At 39.8% G+C, this 21,136-nt stretch overlaps 1 protein-coding gene and 1 pseudogene across 1 annotated transcript; both read right to left on the reverse strand.

The window, feature by feature from the left end:
• Positions 1-953: 953 nt before the first annotated feature.
• On the reverse strand, positions 954-1,925 carry LOC131900384 (olfactory receptor 5P76-like). The gene has a single exon (XM_059251622.1). The coding sequence runs from the start codon at positions 1,923-1,925 to the stop codon at positions 954-956; it is 972 nt and encodes a 323-aa protein (XP_059107605.1).
• An 8,091-nt stretch (positions 1,926-10,016) lies between these two features.
• On the reverse strand, positions 10,017-17,107 carry LOC131909133 (olfactory receptor 5P80-like; annotated as a pseudogene).
• Positions 17,108-21,136: the final 4,029 nt, after the last annotated feature.

Raw genomic sequence — 21,136 nt, forward strand, 5'->3', positions numbered from 1 at the left:
GACTACATAAAAACATTGTTTACAGGACACACACACACACACACACACATACACACACACACAAATGGTTCTAGATATGAATTCATGGTAGCTGTGTCAGCACCTACAATTTCAAACCAGACAAAATTCCAGCATGGAGAGGAATCAAGGGCAAGAAGTCTACCCCTAGCTAAGGTAATATTGACTGCTGTGGATATTGCTCTGTATGCTGTGAATGTGTTGCTGGGATTGGTTAATAAATAAAGTGCTGATTGGCCAGTAGCCAGGCAGGAAGTATAGGCAGAACAAAGAGAGAGGAGAATGCTGGGAACAGGAAGGCTGAGCCAGGAGTTGCCATCCAGACACAGAGGAAGCAAGATGTGAAGGCAGAACTGGGAAAAGATACCGGTAAGCCACAAGCCACGTGGCAAGGTATAGATTTATAGAAATGGGTTAATGTAAGTGTAAGATCTAGCTATCAAGAAGCCTGAGCCATTAGGCCAAACAGTTTTAATTAATATAAGTATCTGTGTGTTTATTTGGTTCTGAGTCGCTGCTGGCCCAGGCAGGACTGGAGAATACTCCAGCAACAATTGGCAATTGATATCTTCAAGGAAAAGAAGAGTCAATATTCTTTAAGAGTGAGGCCCAAGTAGGCTAATCCTGTGTCAATAGATGTCTATATACCTACATGTATACAAGGAGTCCAAGTTGGATTTGACAAAAAAGCAAATTGTGTTGGGTGTGTAGGAGATGGAGCTATAGGACTGAGAAGAGTCAGGGTGAACATTATCAAAATACATTGTATAAGATTCTCAAAGACACATTAGACTATATGAAAGAGAAATGCAATAAAATATAATAGCTATAAATACTGGGAGAAATAGGAGAATAGGGCAAAAGGAGTAATGAGAATGCTCATAGCCAAACCTGAGATGATGGTCACATTAGTCTTGCTGATTGCCATTACTAGATTAAGTTTTACAAAACAACTGATTATTCTTTAAAAATGTTTGCTTATAAATTTGTCTCTTCAGAGCACCCTTAATCTCATTATTCCTGAGGCTGTAGATGAGGGGGTTTAACATGGGGATCACCACCATGTAGAACACAGACAACACCTTGTTCTGGTCTGTGGAGTAGCTGGACTTGGGCATCACATAAATGAATGTGATGGTTCCATAGTAGAGAGTGACTGCAGTGAGGTGGGAGGTGCAGGTGGAGAAGGCTTTCTGGCGACCCTCAGTGGAGCGCATCTTCAGGATGGTGATGAAGATATAGAAATATGATATGGCTATAACGAACAGTGTAGTTATAGTGACTGAGCCAGCAGAAAATGAGATAACAACTCCAGAGACCCTGACGTCAGAACAGGAGAGTTCCATCAAAGGAGCAAAATCACAGAAAAAGTGATTGATTCTATTTGGTCCACAGAAGAGAAAAGAAAAGAAGGAAATGGTGAAGAAGGAAGCATTAAGAAAACTCCCTATATAAGATCCTACAACCAACTGAATACAGACTTGAGTGGACATTTTGGTTGAATAAAGCAGTGGATTGCAGATTGCTATGAAGCGGTCATAAGCCATGGCAGCCAGAAAGAAGCATTCAACAGATCCAAAGAATGCAGCTGAGCTGAGCTGGATGCCACATCCAAGGTAAGAGATGGTCTTTTGACTTACCAGGAAGTTGACAAGCATATTGGGTGTGACAGAAGATGAGATGCCTATGTCAACAGAAGCCAAATGACTGAGAAAAAAGTACATGGGATGATGGAGCTGAGAAGAGACTCTGATGAGGAGGACAGTGCTGAGGTTCCCAGACACAGTCACCAGGTAGATGCACAGGATGATGATGAAGAGGACAAATCTAAGGACTGGGTCATCTGTCAAGCCCAACAAAATGAACTCTGTCACTGCAGTGTGGTTCCCATCCTCCAGGAAAGCCATGGTACAGCCTGTGTGCTGGAACCAGGCTGTGATGGAAATACTACAGAAAGGGATTTATTAATAGATCACTTTATTTCATTTAATACAAACATGGAGAACTTTACAAATTAATTTATTATTTAGAACATTGGACCAACAATGTATGTTTTACTCAGGGTTTTCATTGTTCATACATTTCTGTGCAGTATGTACTTCAAATTATTTAATCAGAAATTCTAGAAATGTGATACAAATAATAGATAACTTTCATTTACATTCATTCATAATAAAACATTCCTAATTTTCATTAAAGCTAAAGATTTAGAACCACAAGACAGCCTGGTGAGATGGCTTGGCAAGTAAATGTTCTTGCCACCAAGCCTGGCATCTGATGACCAGAGTTTGATTCTTGGTATTCATATGGTGGGAGGAGAGCACCAAATCCTACATGTTGTTCTTTGACATCCATACCTATGCTATGTTGCCTGCACTATTCCCTTCACTCAAATAGATATATATTAAATAATATGTGTCTTTTGAAAATAACAAAGTATTTATTATAAGTGTAATAAAGAATTAAAATGTAAAATAATACAGTTATGCAATGAAGACTTAAATCATTGCTAAATTTATTGAATATGTCCTAGATCACCAGCACAAGATTTTTTAAAATTGTATGTATTTCTATTTTTTCATGAAATAGCATTTAGTTTTTTGTAATTTTTATTGTACAGTAGAAAAATGTTTTATATATATATATATATATGGAATAAAATAATCATGGGGTTTGAGAGATTGCCCCATGATTAAGTGCACTGGCTGCATATGCAGAAGACCTGGGTTTCATTCCCAGTACCCACATGTTTTCTCACAGCAGTCTCTTTTTACAAGTCTGTGGACCAAATGCTTCTTCTGGTCCTCACAGGCACCATGTATGCACACGGTGCACATACTTGCAGACAAGCAACACTCATATACACAAAGTAAAAATAAAACAAGATATGAACACCAGGCAAATTGAACTTAGTCTATTACTTTTAGTAACCACACCATAAATGAATGCTGGTAATGCCGTTATAAGCATACACAAATTAGGGACAGATAGAAGGATAGCATTTCAGCTTTCCTATGATTAGTACATAGAAAGTTACTTTGTTGGTGATATTATACACAAAGTCTGTAAAACTAAATAAAGATCATACTAAATTTACAAATGAAACTTCCTGTCGTAAGCTCCTTAAATATTTTAAATACTTTAAAATAGATAATTGCTATTTAAAATAATTTAAAATATCAGTTTTACCATCATGTCAAATGTGAATAATATTTAGCACACTATTATTAAATTTTTATTTAGACATATCAAATCCTTTCCCAATGTCACAGTGTTTTCTAACTGGAGTGTGATGGAATGAGTTCACATGATTTTCAACAGAGGCCACCAATTAATAAATATTTAAGCTAAGAAGTTAAGAGGTTCATCAAGGTTCACACAGCATGGCAACAAGTGACTCTCATCCTTCACATTCTATATTTACATCCTCATTTGTCCACAGTGATTCCTATGATGCTGGAACATTTGGGCCACAACAAAGAAGGTCTTCCAACATGATATTCCCTGACAGTAAGCCACCAAAGCATTTCAAAGCTAGTGAACATGTTAGCCTTTTGGCTGAATGCTATTTGTGTGCACCTTGGAAGGTCATATTGTGTCTGGTCTTACCAATGCATGGATAAATAAGGAATCTCTGAAAACTGTTTTATGCCTGGTCATTCTGAATAATTTATGTATAGAATTATAAGGTGATTTTATGAAATTTGGTTCTTTTTCGCCCTTCTGTTACATAATTGCTTGATTCCATCTGAGTTATTTATTCACCATGATTTATAAATATAGTACATTTCAAAGAATAAAATATCTCCATTTACCAGCAAAATCAAAGTCTTACCTCTTGGTATAAGAATTCATTTCAGAGTAAGAAATTCAATGTTATTATGAATTTATAGCTGCAAAGCTGTCTCCACTATCATTGTTTGTCACTGGGGATAAGTCCCCTTGAGGCTCTGGATTCAGGTGTGGATTCAAGTCACCAAAGATCATTGCCTCATTCCCAATGAATATCGAGCAGTTCATTTTACACAAACACAATTAATTTTCAAGGAGTCTGTCAATTTCAAGTGATCTCCTGTTTTCCTCTTTATGTGAGTATGAGATTATGGGAGGTACATAATAAACAACTACCTTAGTTAAATCATTCAAGTTGGTATTTGATTCAGGTTATTTTATGTTTGGATACATTAAACCAATCATTAAATAGACTATTTGTGTTTTTTTCATTCATATGTACCAGTTTTTCTTTTAGCATTCAGTGATTGACGTAACATGGTCTATTAGGTACTTTGGTAGATATAGGCATGGATGAGATGCAAAGTTGAATGAGTATTTGAGGCACACACAAATTTTATAAGCAGGAATAGAAAATATTATTGTTACTTAGAAAATAGTGAGAAGAGTAGACTGTACTCTGTCCCTTGTTTCCATATCCCAGGCAACAACTTCAGAAGAAGACATTGGCTTTATCAGAGGCCAGGCCAAATCTATTGTCCCCAGGTAAGATATTGCCCACTGCCTGCAAATACTCCATAAAGCCAGGCCAACAACCCCAGTTTGCTCCTCCTCCCTGGGCTCCATACTCTGGCCCACAATTTTGGAAGAAGACTTTAGATAAATGAGAGGCCAGGCTGGATCTAGGCACCCTAGGCCCAACAGAAAAATCCTGCTGCACTGGAGGCCATGCTGTACTAGAAATTCCAGAGGGCAAGAAGGTACTCAGAACCTCAGAAGCACACATTTACTTGGCAACATTGCCACAGGTTTGGTGGCTACCTCAAACCCCAGCAGAAACACTCTACTGGACCTGAAGACTTCCTAATCAGCAGACCCTTGACTACTTAGATCAGAAGACCAGAGAACAAACAGAAACTAAATAATAAAACACTCATCCAAAAAGACAAACACAGGAATCAACACCTAGACCTATAATCATCCCAAACCCAGATGCCTAAATGCTAGTGTAAAAACAGAATCAAGAATAGAAAGAGTAATAGGGTACCACCAGAACCCAGCTATTCTATGACAGCAAGACTTGAACAATCCAATGCAGCAAAGCACATTAAAAGACCTTAAAATGACTTTATGAAGATGATAGAGGTCCTTAAAGAAGAAATGAAAAGAATCGCTTAAAGAAATTGAGAAAAAGACAAACAAAACATTGGAGAAAATCAATAAATCCCATAAAGAATGATGAAAAAGCCAAAAAAAAAAAGCAAACAGGTGAAGGAAACAGTTCAAGACCTTAAAATGGAAACAGAAGAAATAAAAAAACATAAAGTGGGAGAATTATGGAAGTAGAAAATATGGGTAAGCATATAGGAACAGATGCAGGCATCACCAATGGAGATGGAATACAAGAGATGGAAAAGAGAATCTTAGACATTGAAGATAAGATAGAGGAAATAGATTAAACCATCAAAGAAAATGTTAAATCTAAAAATTTCCTAACACAAAACATCCAGGAAATCTAGGACATTATAATAAGTCCAAACCTAAGGATAATAGGAAGGAGAAGAATCCCAGCTCAAAAAACTAGAAAATATATTTAACAAAATAATAGAAGAAAAATTTACCAACCTAAAAGTGGCCATGCCTATAAAAGTATAAGAAGCTTACAGAATAACAAATAGATTGGATAAGAAAAGAAAATCCCTGTACCACAGAATTAGCAAAGTGCTAAACATACAGAACAAAGAAAGAATATTAAAAGTGGCAAAGGATAAAAGCTAAGGAACATAAAAAGGCAGACCTATTAAAATCACACCTGACTTGTCAATAGAGTCCCTAAAATCAAAAAGAGCTCAGACTGATGTCTTCCAGTCCTAAGAGACCACAGATGCCAGCCCACAATACTATACTCAGCAAAACTTTCAATCACCATGGAAAAGGAAAACAAGATATTTCATTATGAAGTCAAATTTAAACTATCTATCCACAAGTCTTGCCATACAGAAGGTACTAGAAGGAAAACTCCAACCCAAGGAAGTTAACTACACCAGTGAAAACACAGGCAATATATAATCTCATACCAGCAAAACCCAAAGAAGGAAAACACACACACACAAACACTACCAATAAGAATAACAACAACAAAAACAAGAATTAACAATCAAGGGTCATTAATATACTTTAATATCAATGATCTCAATTAGCCAATAAAAAGACACAGGCTAACAGAATGGATATGAAAGCAGGATCTATCTGTATGCTGCATACAGGAAACACATCTCAACATCAAAGATAGGTATTACTTTAGGGTAAAGGGTTGGAACAGATTTTCCAATCAAACAAACCTATGAAGCAAGCTATTGTAGCTATCCTAATAAAGTAGAATTCAAACAAAAATTAACCAAAAGAGATGGGTAAGGCTACTTCATACTCATCAAAGGAAAAATAAAAGTGCATTCATATTAGTATTTAGTAAGAAACATTACTGAAACTTAAATGCAAAGCCACTCACATTTGTATTTAGTAAGAAACATTACTAAAGCTTAAATCACATATCAGACCCCAAACATTAATAGTGGGATACTTCAACACCCCACTCTCACTAATGGACAGGTCATTCAGACAGAAATTAAACAGGGAAATAACAGATGCTATGACTCAAATGGACCTAGCACATATCTACAGAACATTTCACCCAAACACCAAAGAATATACCTTCTACTCAGCACCTCATGGAATCCTCTCCAAAACTGACCACATACTAGGCCACAAAATAAGTTTCAAGAGATACAAGAAAATTAAAATAACCTCCTACATCCTGTTAGACCACCACAGATTAAAGCTAGATTTCAACAACAATAGAAACAACAGAAAGCCTAAAACTCATGGAAATGAAACAATTCAACTGAATTACCACTGGGTTGGGAAAGAAATAAAGAAAAAAGTAAAGACTTTCTAGAATTCAATGAAAATGAGTTCACAACACACCCATACTCACAGGGAAAGTGAGCAAAGAGGAAAGTATTAGCAATAGCAATAAGTGCCTTCATAAAGAATTTGGAGAGGCTGGGCGGTGGTGGTGCATGCCTTTAATCCCAGCTCTTGGGAGGCAGAGGCAGGTGGATCTTTGTGAGTTTGAGGCCAGCCTGGTCTACAGAGCGATATCCAGGAAAGGCGCAAAGCTACACAGAGAAACCCTGTCTCAAAAACAAAAACAAAAACAAAAACAAAAAACAAAACAAAACAAAACAACAAAAAAAAAAGAATTTGGAGAGATGTCATACTAGTGACTTAACAGCACATCTGAAAACTCTAGAACAAAATAAGCAAACATACCCAAGAGGAGTAGACAGCAGAGAATAATCAAACTGAGGTGCTGTGGGATGGTCTGTATGTCAAATGTGTTGCTGATTAGTCAATAAATAAAACACTGATTGGCCATTGGCTAGGCAGGAAGTATAGGCAGGACAAGGAGGAGAATAAAGCTGGGAAGTGGAAGGCTGAGTCAGAGAGACACTGCCAGCCGCCACAATGACAAACAGCTTGTGAAGATGCCAGTAAGCCACGAGCCATGTGGCAAGGTATAAATTTATAAAAATGGATTAATTTAAGCTGTAAGAACAGTTAGCAAGAAGCCTGCCACGGCCATACAGTTTGTAACCAATATAAGTCTCTGTGTTTACTTGGTTGGGTCTGAGTGGCTGTGGGACTGGCAGGTGAGAGAGATTTGCCCTGACCATGGACCAGGCAGGAAAACTCTAGCTACACTGAGGACTGAAATCAATAAAATAGAAACAAAGAGAACAATATAAAAATCAATAAAATAAAGAGTTTATTCTTTGAGAAAATCAACAAGTTAGATAAACCCTTATTGAAAGTAACTAAAAGGCAGAGAGAGAATACCCACAAAATTGAGAGAGAAGGAACTTTGCCAAATTCTTTGTATGAGGCCAAATCACCCTGATACCAAAACCACAGAAAGATTCAACAAAGAAAGAGAATTACAGATCAATTTCCATCAGGAACATTGATGCAAAAAATACTCAATAAAATACTTGCAAACCAAAACCAAGAACACATCAGAAAAATCATAAACACTTTCAGTGAAGTGGCTGGATACAAGATCAACTTAAAACATTCTGTAACTCACTTATATACAAACAATAAATGGACAGAGAAAGAAATCAGGGGGAAAAAGCCCTTTAAAATTATCCCAATATTTTTAAATATCTTGGGCTAACTCTAACAAAGAAGGTGTAAAGAACTGTATGATAAAATCTTCAAGTATTTCACGAAGGAAATTGGAGAAGTTACCAGAAAATGGAAAGATTTTCCATGTGCATGCATTAGTAGGATTAACAGCAAAAATGGCCATCTTACAAAAAGCAGTCTACAGGTTCAATGAAATACTCATCAAAATTCCAACAAAATTCTTTACAGACCTTGAAAGAATAATACCCAACTTCATATGGAGAAACAAAAAAATCCAGGATAGCTAAAACAATCCTGTACCATAAAGAATTTCCAGAGGTATCGCCATTCCTGATTTTAAGCTGTACTACAGAGCAGTATTAATAAAAACTACATGGTATTGGCATAAAAACAGTGGGTTAACAGAAGCAAATCAAAGACAAGATGTAAATCCACACACCTATGGACACCTGATTTTTCACAAAGTAGCCAATATTATACAATGGAAAAAGAATGCATCTTCAACAAATGGTGCTGGCATAACTGGATGTTGGTATGTAGAAGAATGCAAATAAATTTACATCTATCACCCTGCACAAAATTCAAATCCAAGTGGATCAAAGATCTCAACATAAATCCAAGTACACTGAACCTGATAGAAGAGAAAGTAGGAAATAGCCTTGAACACATTGGTACAGGAGACAACTTCTTGAATAGAATATTAATAGCGCAGACACTAAGATTGACAATTAATAAATGGAACCTCCTGAAACTGAAAAGCTTCTGTAAGGTCAAGAACAGTATCAGTAGTACAAAATGACAGCCTACAGAATGGGAAAAGATCTTCACTAACTCTACATCTGACAGAGGGTTAATGACCAAAATATATAAAGAACTCAAGAAACTAGATATCAAAAAACCAAATAAGCCAATTAAAAATGGGTTACAGATCTAAGTAGAGAATTCTCAACAGAAGAATCTCAAATAGCAGAGATACACTTAAAGAAATGTTCAACATCCTTAGCCATCAGGGAAATGCAAACCAAAATGACTCTGAACATTCATCTTACACTTGTCAGAATGGCTAAGATCAAAAACACAAGTGACAGCTCCTGCTGTAGAGGATGTCTAACAAGGGGAACACTCTTCCACTGCTGGTGAGAGTGCAACATTGTACAGCCACTTTGGAAATCAATATGTTGGTGTCTCAGAAAATTGAGAATCAATCTAACTCAAGACCTAGTTATAGCATTCTTGGGCATATATCCAAAATATGCTCCATCATGCCACAAGGTTACTTGTTCATCTATTTGACCCTTTCTGAACAGAAACTGAGGAGGAGTAGATTTAGGGAGAGAGGTGAGGTAGGGAGATGGAATGGGAGGAAAAGAAGGAGGAGAAACTGTGGTCCAGGTGTAAAACAAACTACATATATATATATATGTGTGTGTGTGTGTGTGTGTGTGTGTGTGTGTGTGTGTGTGTATGCATGTGTATGTATATATATATATATGTGTGTATGTATATATGTATATGTATGTGTATATATATAAAAGATCTTGGGTGGCAATCCTCAAAGGATTACAAATGACTATATGGTTCAAAATCTAAAGGCTACATTCAAAGAACACAGAATTCATGAGAGAGATTTGTGTTCAGAAATGCAGATTCTGGTAGCTGATGAAAGGATAAAGCAAAGGGAAAATTGGTAAGTATTGCCATTTTAGTAAAGCTATTTTCTTGCAATGAGGATATTCTTGATAGACTATAAAGTTTATGTCTAAAATATCATAAATATAACTGTATAGTTGCATACTGTACTGTCCATTCACCTGGAATATCAGGGCTCATGACACTATTTAAAATGCCAGATATTTATGGATACCAGTTAATGGTAGCCGTAAGTTTTTCATGGCCTCTTTAACACCCTTGTTTCTGAGGCTATAGAGGAGGAGATTTAACATAGGGATCATAATTGTTTAGAACACAGACACCATCTCTTTCTGGTCTGTGGAGTAAATGGACTTGGGCTTCACATATGATATGCCAGGCCCTGCCCAACCTGCTGAACATTCCTGAATAGGGGAGTGAGGATTGAGAAAAAACAGATATGAAAAATAGAGACATGAAAGAAAAGACAGGGACACAGAATAGCTTCAGGAGGGCTCTCAGTCAGTACTGCAGAAGCCCTGAGTTTTTTACTCACAGCCTTTTTATACTCAAAATAGGGAAGGCAAAAAGAACTCCCCCTCTCAAGGACACCATGGTTCAAGGTACAGATAAGCATAAACATCTCCTTAATTCTCAAAACATCTAGTAATCATGCCTTACAGAAAAGCATCCTGTTATACAGCCTTGGGGAGCAAGACATCTAGTAACCACGCCTTTGACCGATCATCTTATTATTCAGGCCTAAAGAGCAAAGGTAAGCCTGAACTCTCTGACCTTGAGTCAAGAGGAAAACAAGCCACAAGCTGGAGTCATTGTGGGTTCCAATTACCCCCTTTTTATTTATTTTTAAAAAGGTCCTCTGGACCCCTCAGATGACTATGCCTCCAACCCATTCCAGAGCAAAGGGCTGCCTTTGTTCCATGGGACCCATTCTCCAGAAGACTTTCTGTTGAAGGGAATTTCCCACACACCTCAGTTTTTTGACCCAAGGCCTACCACAGTAGATGCATTGTGCTAGGCTTTGGGTCTCTGGTATAGACTTGTGAAATGGACACTTCCCAATAAAAAGCCTGATCCCCAAACTCCCCTGCAATGTTTTTACAAAATCTGTTCAAATTGGGGTCATCTGATACCATCTGTCCTAATAGCTTGATTTCTCTGAGTAATAAGGCCTGACCACAGTACACTCTCGATAACCAGGCAAGGTGGCCTCCTGAGAAAACCTTACAATTTTCCATCCTCTGCTATCTTAAAAATTTTTGTTGGTGGTTTTTGAGTTCTGCATTCCCACCCTCCCTACAGAGGCCAAAGTCCCACAGCACTGGTCTTGTTGGCTAGGGTCAGGGTGCCTCCAGATTTCTGCCTATCTGGGAACTGGGATCCTGAAAATTCCACTCTGGCCATGCTGCCAGGGACACTGGCCCCTAGCCCACTTCCCCCGAACTTTAACTACCCAACCCCCTCCTATAGGGCCACAAATCAAAGACGAAATCCCTCTTTCCTGTTCTCCCCTCCCTCCCACTGCTTCCCCCATCTCCCAATGCTTCAACCTATATCCCGGTTCCCTCTTACATACTGGCCTAATGCCCCTGAATTTTCCCAGTTTCTTCTCATACTAAGTTTTGCCAGTCTCCTGCCCTCCTCTGCCCTCTCCGAGAGGAAGCTGGAGCTGATGTAATTGTTCAAGTCTCCAGAGAAGAGACCTTCTGGTTTGTTGACTCCTCCAAGGTATGAAAATGGTCTCAAACAAAGTTGTTAAATTTGATGAGTCCTGAGCGATTACACACCTAGCTGGTGAAATCCTGGCCATTCATCTAAACTGGTTACAAGAGACGATGGTTCAATATACTCGTCTTGACCCAGCCTCCCCAGCGGGAGCCATGGTCCTTGCCACCAGTTTCAAATCTCAGTCAGTGCCAGATATTAGAAAAAAAATTAAAAGGCTGAGGAGGATGCCCAAACTCCCCTACAGGAATTGATGAAAATGACTTTTAAAGTTTTTTATGACAGTTGAGTCATCTTGATAGACAAGGCTACAACAAAATATGCTCCAAGCCCAAGCCTTAACAGCTGCCCTGAGGCCACCAGGGCCCCCACAAGGGGGACAAGAGAAATTGACCATGAGACTCCATCCCACCGGAGCTCAGCCCAAGTCAACTCTGCTGAAAACCTGCTTCAAATGCAGCAAGCAGGGCCACTGGTCATGATAATGCTCTGACCCCCAGCTGCCCAGGAGGCCATGCCCTGTCTGCCGATGCCTGGGCACTGGAGATTGGAATGCCCCATGTGGGCTCCTCCTCTATGTCATGCCACAGAGGTCCAACCTCACCAACACTGGCATCTGAGACTCTTCTGGCCTTTGAACTCCTAAGCCTGGTGGAGGACTGATGCAGCCTAGACTTGGTGACTCCCATTGCCCTCTTTGAGCCTAGGGTGATACTGCAGGTAGTGAATAAGTTCACTGACTTTCTTTTGGACATGGGAACTACATATTCTGTTTTAACATCTCACTCAGTCCTATAGTTCCCTCGCCAATTTCTGTCACGGGGGTGGACAGGACCCCTTCCTTCCCACTTAACATCCTGACACTTCCCTGCATTCTTGCAGGGAGATTTTTCTCACACCTTTTTCTAGTCATATCTGCTTGCCCTGCACCTCTGCTTGTTCATATTCTCAGCTGCTTTGGGGCCACACTCACCTTGGCCACCACACTCTCCTGAGTATTTCACAGGTCCATTCACAGGGGACCCTCCAGATATGACAGCCTCTGCACCAGCTTTGAGGACACCAACCTGACAAGGATTGGCAATGTCATGGAGCTCCTATCAAACATCTCCTGAAAGCTCCACATTCCCTATCACCCACAATCCTTGGGAAAAGGTTGAAAGGCCAATGGACTCAACAAACAACTCACCAAGCTCTCCAATGAATTCAGGTTATCTTGGACCTCTCTTCTCCCCATTACCCTTACCTGCCTCTGGGCCACCCCACATTCTACTATAGACCTGAGCTCCTTTACGAAATGCCCTTCCTCCTCAATCACCACCTTTTGGCCCAAACTCCCCACTGGCTGGGAACCTCCCCTACTTCTCTCTTCTGAGATCCCTTCTCAGTTCACATGCCAACATCTATCTCCCTGCCCCCACACCAATGGACCCAACTGCTCCTGAGCCTGCCCCACTCTCCTCAGGGGACAGAGTACTCCTCAAACAGCTAGCTCCTAAGTCTCTTGAGCCCTGATGGACAGGACCTTATACTATGATCCTCATCACCACCTTGGCTGCCAAGCTCCTGGGACATCCATGCTGGGTATCTCTCTAGGCTCAAGTGGGTACCTATTCATGATACATGGTCTGCCCAGCAGCTGGGACCCTCCACCCTCCAGTTTTTTAAGATGTCCCAATGAAGGGCCTATCTGCTCTTTTGCCCTATGCATTCATCTTTACAGTACAACTAGGGCAGATGTTAATAAACTATTTTTTTTCTAGAAACTTGCCTTCTCTGCTTCCTCAAAACAGATGCTTGAGGTCTCCAGGATGACAACCAGATGCTCCTCCACTCACACCTCCTGCTGAATGAGAAACCACCAACTCACAACTCCCCACTTCCCCATGTCATTCTATGCCTACAGGAAGTAACCAGACTTGAACTGGCATCCCTATACCCAAAGAGTCTGGAATGTTTGGGTGGAAGATCCACCTCAACTCCCCTCCTCCATCTCTTTCCCCAAACCCACCCCTTCGAAGCCCACCAAACACAGCTCCTCCCTCAGAGAGACTTAAGAGCACTCCCACAGGGTATTTAAGCTGCATCCCAGAAAACAGACTCATGTTTTTCCAGTCTCTTGTTCCAATCTCCTCTGGGGAAGGCGGGGGAGCTGGAGAATCACCAGGGAATGCTTTACCCATTAAACCTGGGCTTTTTCAATTCTATCTAATTCCATCTGATTTGGATTGCTGCATTGGTGGAGAGGCCTATTGGGGTGCAAAAAACTTATCCCTCACAACCATACTACTTCAAAAAAAGCATTCAGCTTATGCTCCATTTTTACATTAATATCTTCCTGATTTCCCAGTGTCACAGATACATTTTGAGACTCTCAATTCACATACCCTGCAGTCTACACAGATTGAAAATGCTACTGCAGCAGTAGTGGTGGTAACTATCAAGGAAATTAGGGCAACAATTATGGCAATTACCAACCCAGCCATTCTGTGATGTCTACTCAACGCCTTTCAAATTTCCTGCAGAACCTGCAACTCTTTGTCATCATAGCATGGTTCACTAACATTAATTGGTTAACACCATAATTCTAGTATGAGATTATTAACAATGGGCACACAATTGGCTAAATTACAATTCTCACAAACTTACATCCAATCCAAAGCTACGTTTGAATTGCTCTAGTCCTTGAGTAACAGATGCCAGCAGCAAAATCTTTATCTTACTCCTACTCATCAGTACATTTAAAAATTTTAAAATAAAGAGGGGTTGATGTGGTGCCTGAGGATAAAGTACCCCCTGTTTTTGAAGCTGGGTAGAAAAGCAGACCTCTCCATTCTTACACAGGATAATTCCTGAGTCACCACAGTTGATAAAGAGGATCTATGTAGGTGAAATCAAAATGCCTATTGCCATTGAACCCCTATTGCCATTGTCCATCCCATTTCTGAGGTCTGAAAAGTTACACATATATTTTGAAAAAGCCCGTTCTGATACCAGTCCTAATGTTTTTCACTGAAAGCTCAAGATCAGGGTCTGGATTGCCAGCTGCCCTTCAGTCTTTGTATGCTGCTCAAGCCATAATGCAAACCATCTCCAGTACCATGAGCATTGTGGTTTTCAGTTTTGGGTTTATCCAAAAATGCATGCATGTTTAGTAATGAATCTGAGGTGAAGTGGGGAGGTGAGCTTTGCTACCTGTTTCCAATGCCAGCTTGCCTACCCAGGGCCCAGGTGTCCTGGGGACTGAAGGCTCTCAACTGTCCTCTCTAGCAGCTGAGGCTCAAGTGGCTGCCCCACTGTTATGAGCTGCAGCTTGGCATCTCCTTGGTCCTCTCCATTCAGGACCCCAGGTTCTAGAAGAAATGCAGCTGCAGCTGCCACACCCAGGTTCCATTACCTGCTGTATCCATGGCCCTGCATCCTCTGCATACTCATCTGCTGCTCCATGGATGAACACAGGCAGCCTCTCAGTTCTGTGGCTCAGACCATTTGGCCTCGCCCAGAGCAGCTGCTAGGATCATGCTCTGTCATTGCTACCGTCTCCTGTCCCTGGCCTTCTCCAGCTACAGGGCTCCTCAAGGTTGCAGAGCACAGCCCCCAGCCATGCTAGTGAAGCTCTCACAAACACCCCAGCTGTCTGCATTCTCTCTGCCATGGCTCCTTCATGGCAGAAGGTGTGCACAGACCCCTGCTATTTGACCTGGCTCTCTTGGCACTGGCTGCTGGTGACTCGGTGGTGCCTGGTGGGTCTCAGCAATGCTAGGCCGAGGTAGCTGCTGTTGCTGCTGGTGGTGGATTCTGAAGCAGCTACTAATTCTCAGACTGCTAGGTTTGAGGTGGGTGCTTGGCCCGGATGCTGCTTTCTTGTTCTCCTCCTTGTGTCTGCATCCAAGGTCCCATGCTCAGGGAAACGGAGGGCACACCTGATCTACCCTAAGTTACTTTCTTTTAAGCCTTCACACATTCTTATACCTTAAGCCTATATTTCCTCAGACCTCACAAAACCTTTATGACTTACTTATATTACAACTTTAGACCTAACTTAGGCCTGCATCCTTAGTATATCTAGATCACTCACTCAGATTCACTCCATCACTCATTTAAACCCACACAACATACCCAGACATTTACATTTTTAAACTATTTTTCAGACCTAAAAAAAAATCACAAATTCAGATCTTCACAAATTAGTTACCTGCTGCTGCCCTAACTTTTGCTCCTTTGGCTTTTAAACTATCTTTAAACAGCTGTCTACTATTACCCTGCTCTATATTTACAATTTACTCCCAAGTTAATCACCACACTTCCACTTTTGACACTAATCCAAGCACTCCCTTCAACCTGCAGTGGCCTTCATTGGATCCCCTGTATCTAGGTCCACTGTTCAGGAGCCAACTATCTGGTCCTGCCAACCTATCAAACAGTCCTGAATAGGGGAGTAAGGATTAAGAAAAAACAGATAAACATAAAATAAAAGACAGAGACACAGAATAGCTTCAGGAGGGCTCTCAGTCAGTACCACAGAAGCCCTGAGTTTATTGCTCACAGCCTTTTTATACCAAAAGCAGGGGAGGCAAAAAGACCTCCCCCTCTCAAGGACACCATGGTTCAAAGTACAGACAAGCAAAAACACCTCCTTAATTCTCAAAATATCTAGTAATCATGCCTTAAGGCAAAGCATCCTGTTAGACAGCCTTGGGGAGCAAGAGATCTGGTAACCATGGCTTTGGGCAGCTATCCTGTTATTCAGGCAAAGAAAAGCTTGAACTCTCTGACCTTGAGTCAAGATGGAAACAAGCTACAACCTGGAGTACTTGTGGGCTCCCACACACAGAAATGAATGTGGTGGTCCCATAGAACAGAGTGGCTAGAGTGAGATGGAAGGTGCAGGTGGAGAAGGCCTTCTGGTAGCCCTCAGTGGAATGCATATTCAGAATGGTGACGAGGATGTAGACATAAGACAGAGCAATGATAAACACAGTGACCACAATGATGGAGCCTGAAGTGATTGCTTGAACGACTTCGGAAGAGAAGTCGTGAGAAAAAGAAAGCTTTGAAAATGGTGAATAGTCACAGAAAATATGACTAACTTTATTTGGTCCACAGAAGGACAGATTTATGGAACAACCAGTAAATATCCAAGCATTCACACATCCACTTAGGTAGAAAGATCCCATTAGAAGGATTCAGACTATGTAGGACATCTATGTGGAGTAGAGCAGAGGTGAGCAGATGGCTATATAGCAGTCATAAGCCATGGCATCCAGTAGGAAGTACTTGGCTGACCCAAATGTACAAGACAGAGTTAAGTCACACATCCAGACACGGTGATGATTATTTCCTTCCTGAGAAAGCCCCTCCGCATGATAGTTGTGACAGATGAGAAGTAACCAATGTCTACAATGTTTGAGGAAAATGTACATGGGGGTGTAAAGTTGAGGGTTGCTTCTGCTCAGCATGATTACGCAATTATGCTCACATTGACCAATAAGATGACAGAGTAGATTATTAGAAACAGAAAAAATAAAGTGACACAGACTATAGTATCCTCTGTTACTCCAAAAGAACGAACTCTGTTATGTATTCACCAGGTCCCGTATATGTCAAGAACACTGCCTTGAAAGAAAACTTGACAGCTGTTAGAATAGAATACAGTATTGCAATCTATTATTTATACAGCAGCTATATTATATAAATGACAGAAATACATATACTATGTATAATTTTCAGGAGAAATACTTTTATGTACTACCTCACATAAATCCAAAGTAATAAATATCAATTAATGCATGGACACTAAAAATTAGTACTTATTTTTGTAACAAACATATCATTTGTGCTTCATATTAGTTTATATTTCAGTGAGGAATAAAGAACAACTTAAATGGAATAAGGTAGTTGTTATTTTTTTTTAACTCTTTACTCTTTGGGGGGCCCCTCACCCAGCTCCCAAATAACCATAAAGACACTTATCTTTTATGAATGCCCAGCCTTAGCTTGGGTTATTTCTAGACAGCTTTTCTTAAATTATCCTGTCTATCTTTCGTCTCTGGGCTTTTACCTTTCTATGTCCCTTTTCTTACTTCTTATTCTGTGTCTGGGTGGCTGGCCGCTGGAGTCCTCCTCTTCTTCTCCTTTCACTCCACCATCTTCTCTTCCCAGATTTCTTCTATTTATTTTCCCTGCCTGCCAGCCCTGCCTATCTTTTCTCCTGCCTTGCTATTGGCCGTTCAGCTCTTTATTTGACCAATTAGGTGTTTTAGACAGGCAAAATAACACAGCTTTGCAGAGTTAAACAAATGCAACATAAAAGAATGCAACACAACTTTGCATCATTAAACAAATATTCCATCACATAACACATCTTCAACTAATATTCTACAACAGAACAACTAATTTTCCCCCAAGAATTCGGTGTCAGGAAGACTGCATGTTTACATGCGCGCACGCATGCGCGAGCGCACACACAGAGCAACACTGGCCTTGAAAATTGTCTGTTCAGTCATTTACAGCATTACATTTTCAATTTGTTTAAGAATGATCAGTTTATAATCACTGCAAAAAGCCACAAGTTTCATGGTAGTTTTATTTAAGTATCTCATCTACTTTGACCACATTCATCTCTAAACCTCTCTCATGTCTTTATTCTTTTTCACGTTAGTCCCCTTACTCTACCTAAATATTCCTCTTTCTAAATCCATGTCATATATATGTGCATATATGTTACTACTTGTTAATAACAGTATATGTGAACTTACTGAGCAATAGCAAGCATTATTAACAGTGTACTTTCATATGTCTGAACTCCATTGTATTGCTTTTCTTGTACAGGGCAGAGTTGTGAAATTTAACCTTTTATGGAAAATGTATGACTATAACAGTATCAAAGCTGAACTGAGCATTGTATGGCATGGATGAAACTTTATACAGAAATACCATGACTGGTTTAGCCCTGCAAGCCAGAGATAAGGGTCTGACTTTGTCACCAACAATTTATGAAACCCTAGATAAGTGACATGCACTATACAACACTCATAATTGCTTTATTTTAAAACATGACCACATGATATTCTTAATTTGACTAAGATAGTATACATAATGTCATGAGTTTATAAAATAAACAAGCAAACGTGGAACTAATTATCAATGTCTTTTAAAAATGTGTTTATACTTTCTATCATAAAAATGAGAAATAAACATCCCTATATTAACAGAAAAAGAAAGTTATTTCCTGTTAGTGTCTGTTCCTTAAGGACAAACAACAGAGAACTGCCAATGTAAAGCAAGGCTGTGTTTTATGAGAAATGGTGTCTTATGGGAAATGACCCCATGAGTAGCTATCTTGCTTGTTAAAATTCTACTGAAAACCCATCAGGACCCAAAATTGCAGACACACAGGTTCATATAAATACGTGTTATCTACTAGCACCTATCAACTAAGCTTTGCGTGCATCAACTTTTTAGATGAAAACTTCATGGATTGATAAACATTCCTCTAACAGTATTGGAAATGTCAGGAGCAAACAAGCCTACAGTGCAGTGGAAAGACTTTTAGCTCAAACTCGAATGCTTTCTGGGGAAAAAAGTGCTTTCCACGTCTCTACATGATACCATCTTTATTTTTTAATTTAGTTTTACATTTTTAATTAGTAGGAAGTTTACATGCAATAGTGGGAGATAATATCACAGAGATCTCATGTGTACTTGGTTGCATTTCTCCACACCTAGGACAATGTCAAAACCAGTATAGTGACACAGACTAGAGGTACTGTCTAGACACAGACCATGCCCACCACCATGAGGATTGCTCATGCTGTCAGTTATAATGATAAGGATCTCCCTCCCTTCCCAATTCTTTCCTTCATCTTTGGTAACATATAATGTCTTGTCCATCTCTTAGTTTTGCCATTCAAAAGCTTTATCATTATATAACACTTTTCTATATACATACCTATTCTTCTTTGTTCTGAGCTCTACATTGTCAAATATTCATTTGACAACTCCTATTTTTCTTTAATTAATGTTTACAGTGACATTGTTTCCTTTTTTACCTATAACCCATGTCATTATACTTGTATATCTGATGTATATCTGTGACAGTACTGGGCTGAATCATTTGTTTTTCAAAAATGTACACATAGTGAGCCATCTCTCCAGTCCCTCTTACTGAGCTAGGAAGAATGGGGAGAAAAAGATATTAAAATGAGGATATTCAACTTTGGGGAAAGGTTGCCTTGGAGAGAAAATCCATGGTGTGACAATACAACTTTTTACTAGTACTGAAGAGATCATGGATCCTAAGTTGGTTCAGTAGGTAAAAGTACTTGCCACTCAAATCTGAGAACCCAATCTCACTCCTCCAAACCCACATCAAAGGCTTATTGTGATAGTGTACATCTGTATTTCCAGTGCTTCTGTGATGAAATGAGAGCAGAGAGTAGAGAATTTCCTGGAAGTTTGATTCCAGCTAACCTGGATAATGTATATAATGGACAAAAAATAAGAGAAACTGTGACTCAAAACAAGTTGGAAAGAGAACAGTCTCCTGGAATGTTGTCCTCTGACATCTACATGTGTTGTACATCCAACCCTATATAGACCCAGACCCAGACCCAGACTCACATGTGCGTGCGCATGCACGCACACACACACACACACAGAGAGAGAGAGAGAGAGAGAGAGAGAGAGAGAGAGAGAGAGAGAGAGAGAGAGAGAGAGAGAAAGAGAGAGAGAGAAAGATCTATAATAGAATAAAACAACTAAAGAGTAACAAAGGAAAGGAAAATGCTATACCCCTCATTTTGACTTCATGGTTATCAGATTAGAAACCATCTTCTTTATTTTTAAAAGAGTTATTTTTACATCCCAGCTGTAGTTTCTCCTTCCTGCTATCTTGCCAATCCCCTCCCCCCATCCCCTTGTCCAAGAGAAACCACATTTTAGAATAATTTTACTCTCTAAACGATAAGTTCTTTGTCTTTAATTTCAAAAGTTTAACCCGAATATGGCTTACTTTGGGTTTCATTAAGCAAGTTATACACAGCCTCCATAACTACAAGGACCTGGAGGTTAATCACAGGGTTGGCCTCTGTTTTATTTTAGTTTTCTATTGAATGTTATTAACTGTACTGCTCCACCTGTTCACTGTGTTACAGATTATTGGTTTTCATTTTTCCCATCAATGTTGGGATGTTTCACACAGAATTTCTTTTACTGCTGGTTCATCATCATGCTGTCATTGTTCTCTCTTTTTGTAGCAACAGTTGCTACAGTGGTAACACACTGACCAAAAACTAACTTGGATAGGAAAGGATTTATTTGGCTTATACTTTCATGTCACAGTTAATCACTGAAGTAGGAACTCAAAGATGGAAACTGGGAGCTGAACTGAAGCAAGGTCATGGATGAATAGAGCTTACTGGATTACTTTTCAAGCTTGCTCAGCCTGCCTTCTTATAATACACTTGAGCACCTGTCATGGAGTGGCATCAACCACAGTGAGCTGGGCTTTTCCACATCAATTTTTAAGCAAGAAATGCCTTACAGAAATACCCACAGGCCATTTTGATGGAAGCATTTTTTC

This window comes from Peromyscus eremicus, chromosome 1, assembly GCF_949786415.1.
Source record: "Peromyscus eremicus chromosome 1, PerEre_H2_v1, whole genome shotgun sequence".
Lineage (NCBI taxonomy): Eukaryota > Metazoa > Chordata > Mammalia > Rodentia > Cricetidae > Peromyscus > Peromyscus eremicus.

What these genes read in the sequence shown, in the direction of transcription:
- LOC131900384 (XM_059251622.1), bottom strand. Translation starts at nt 1,925, where the DNA reads ATGGCTTTCCTGGAGGATGGGAACCACACTGCAGTGACAGAGTTCATT.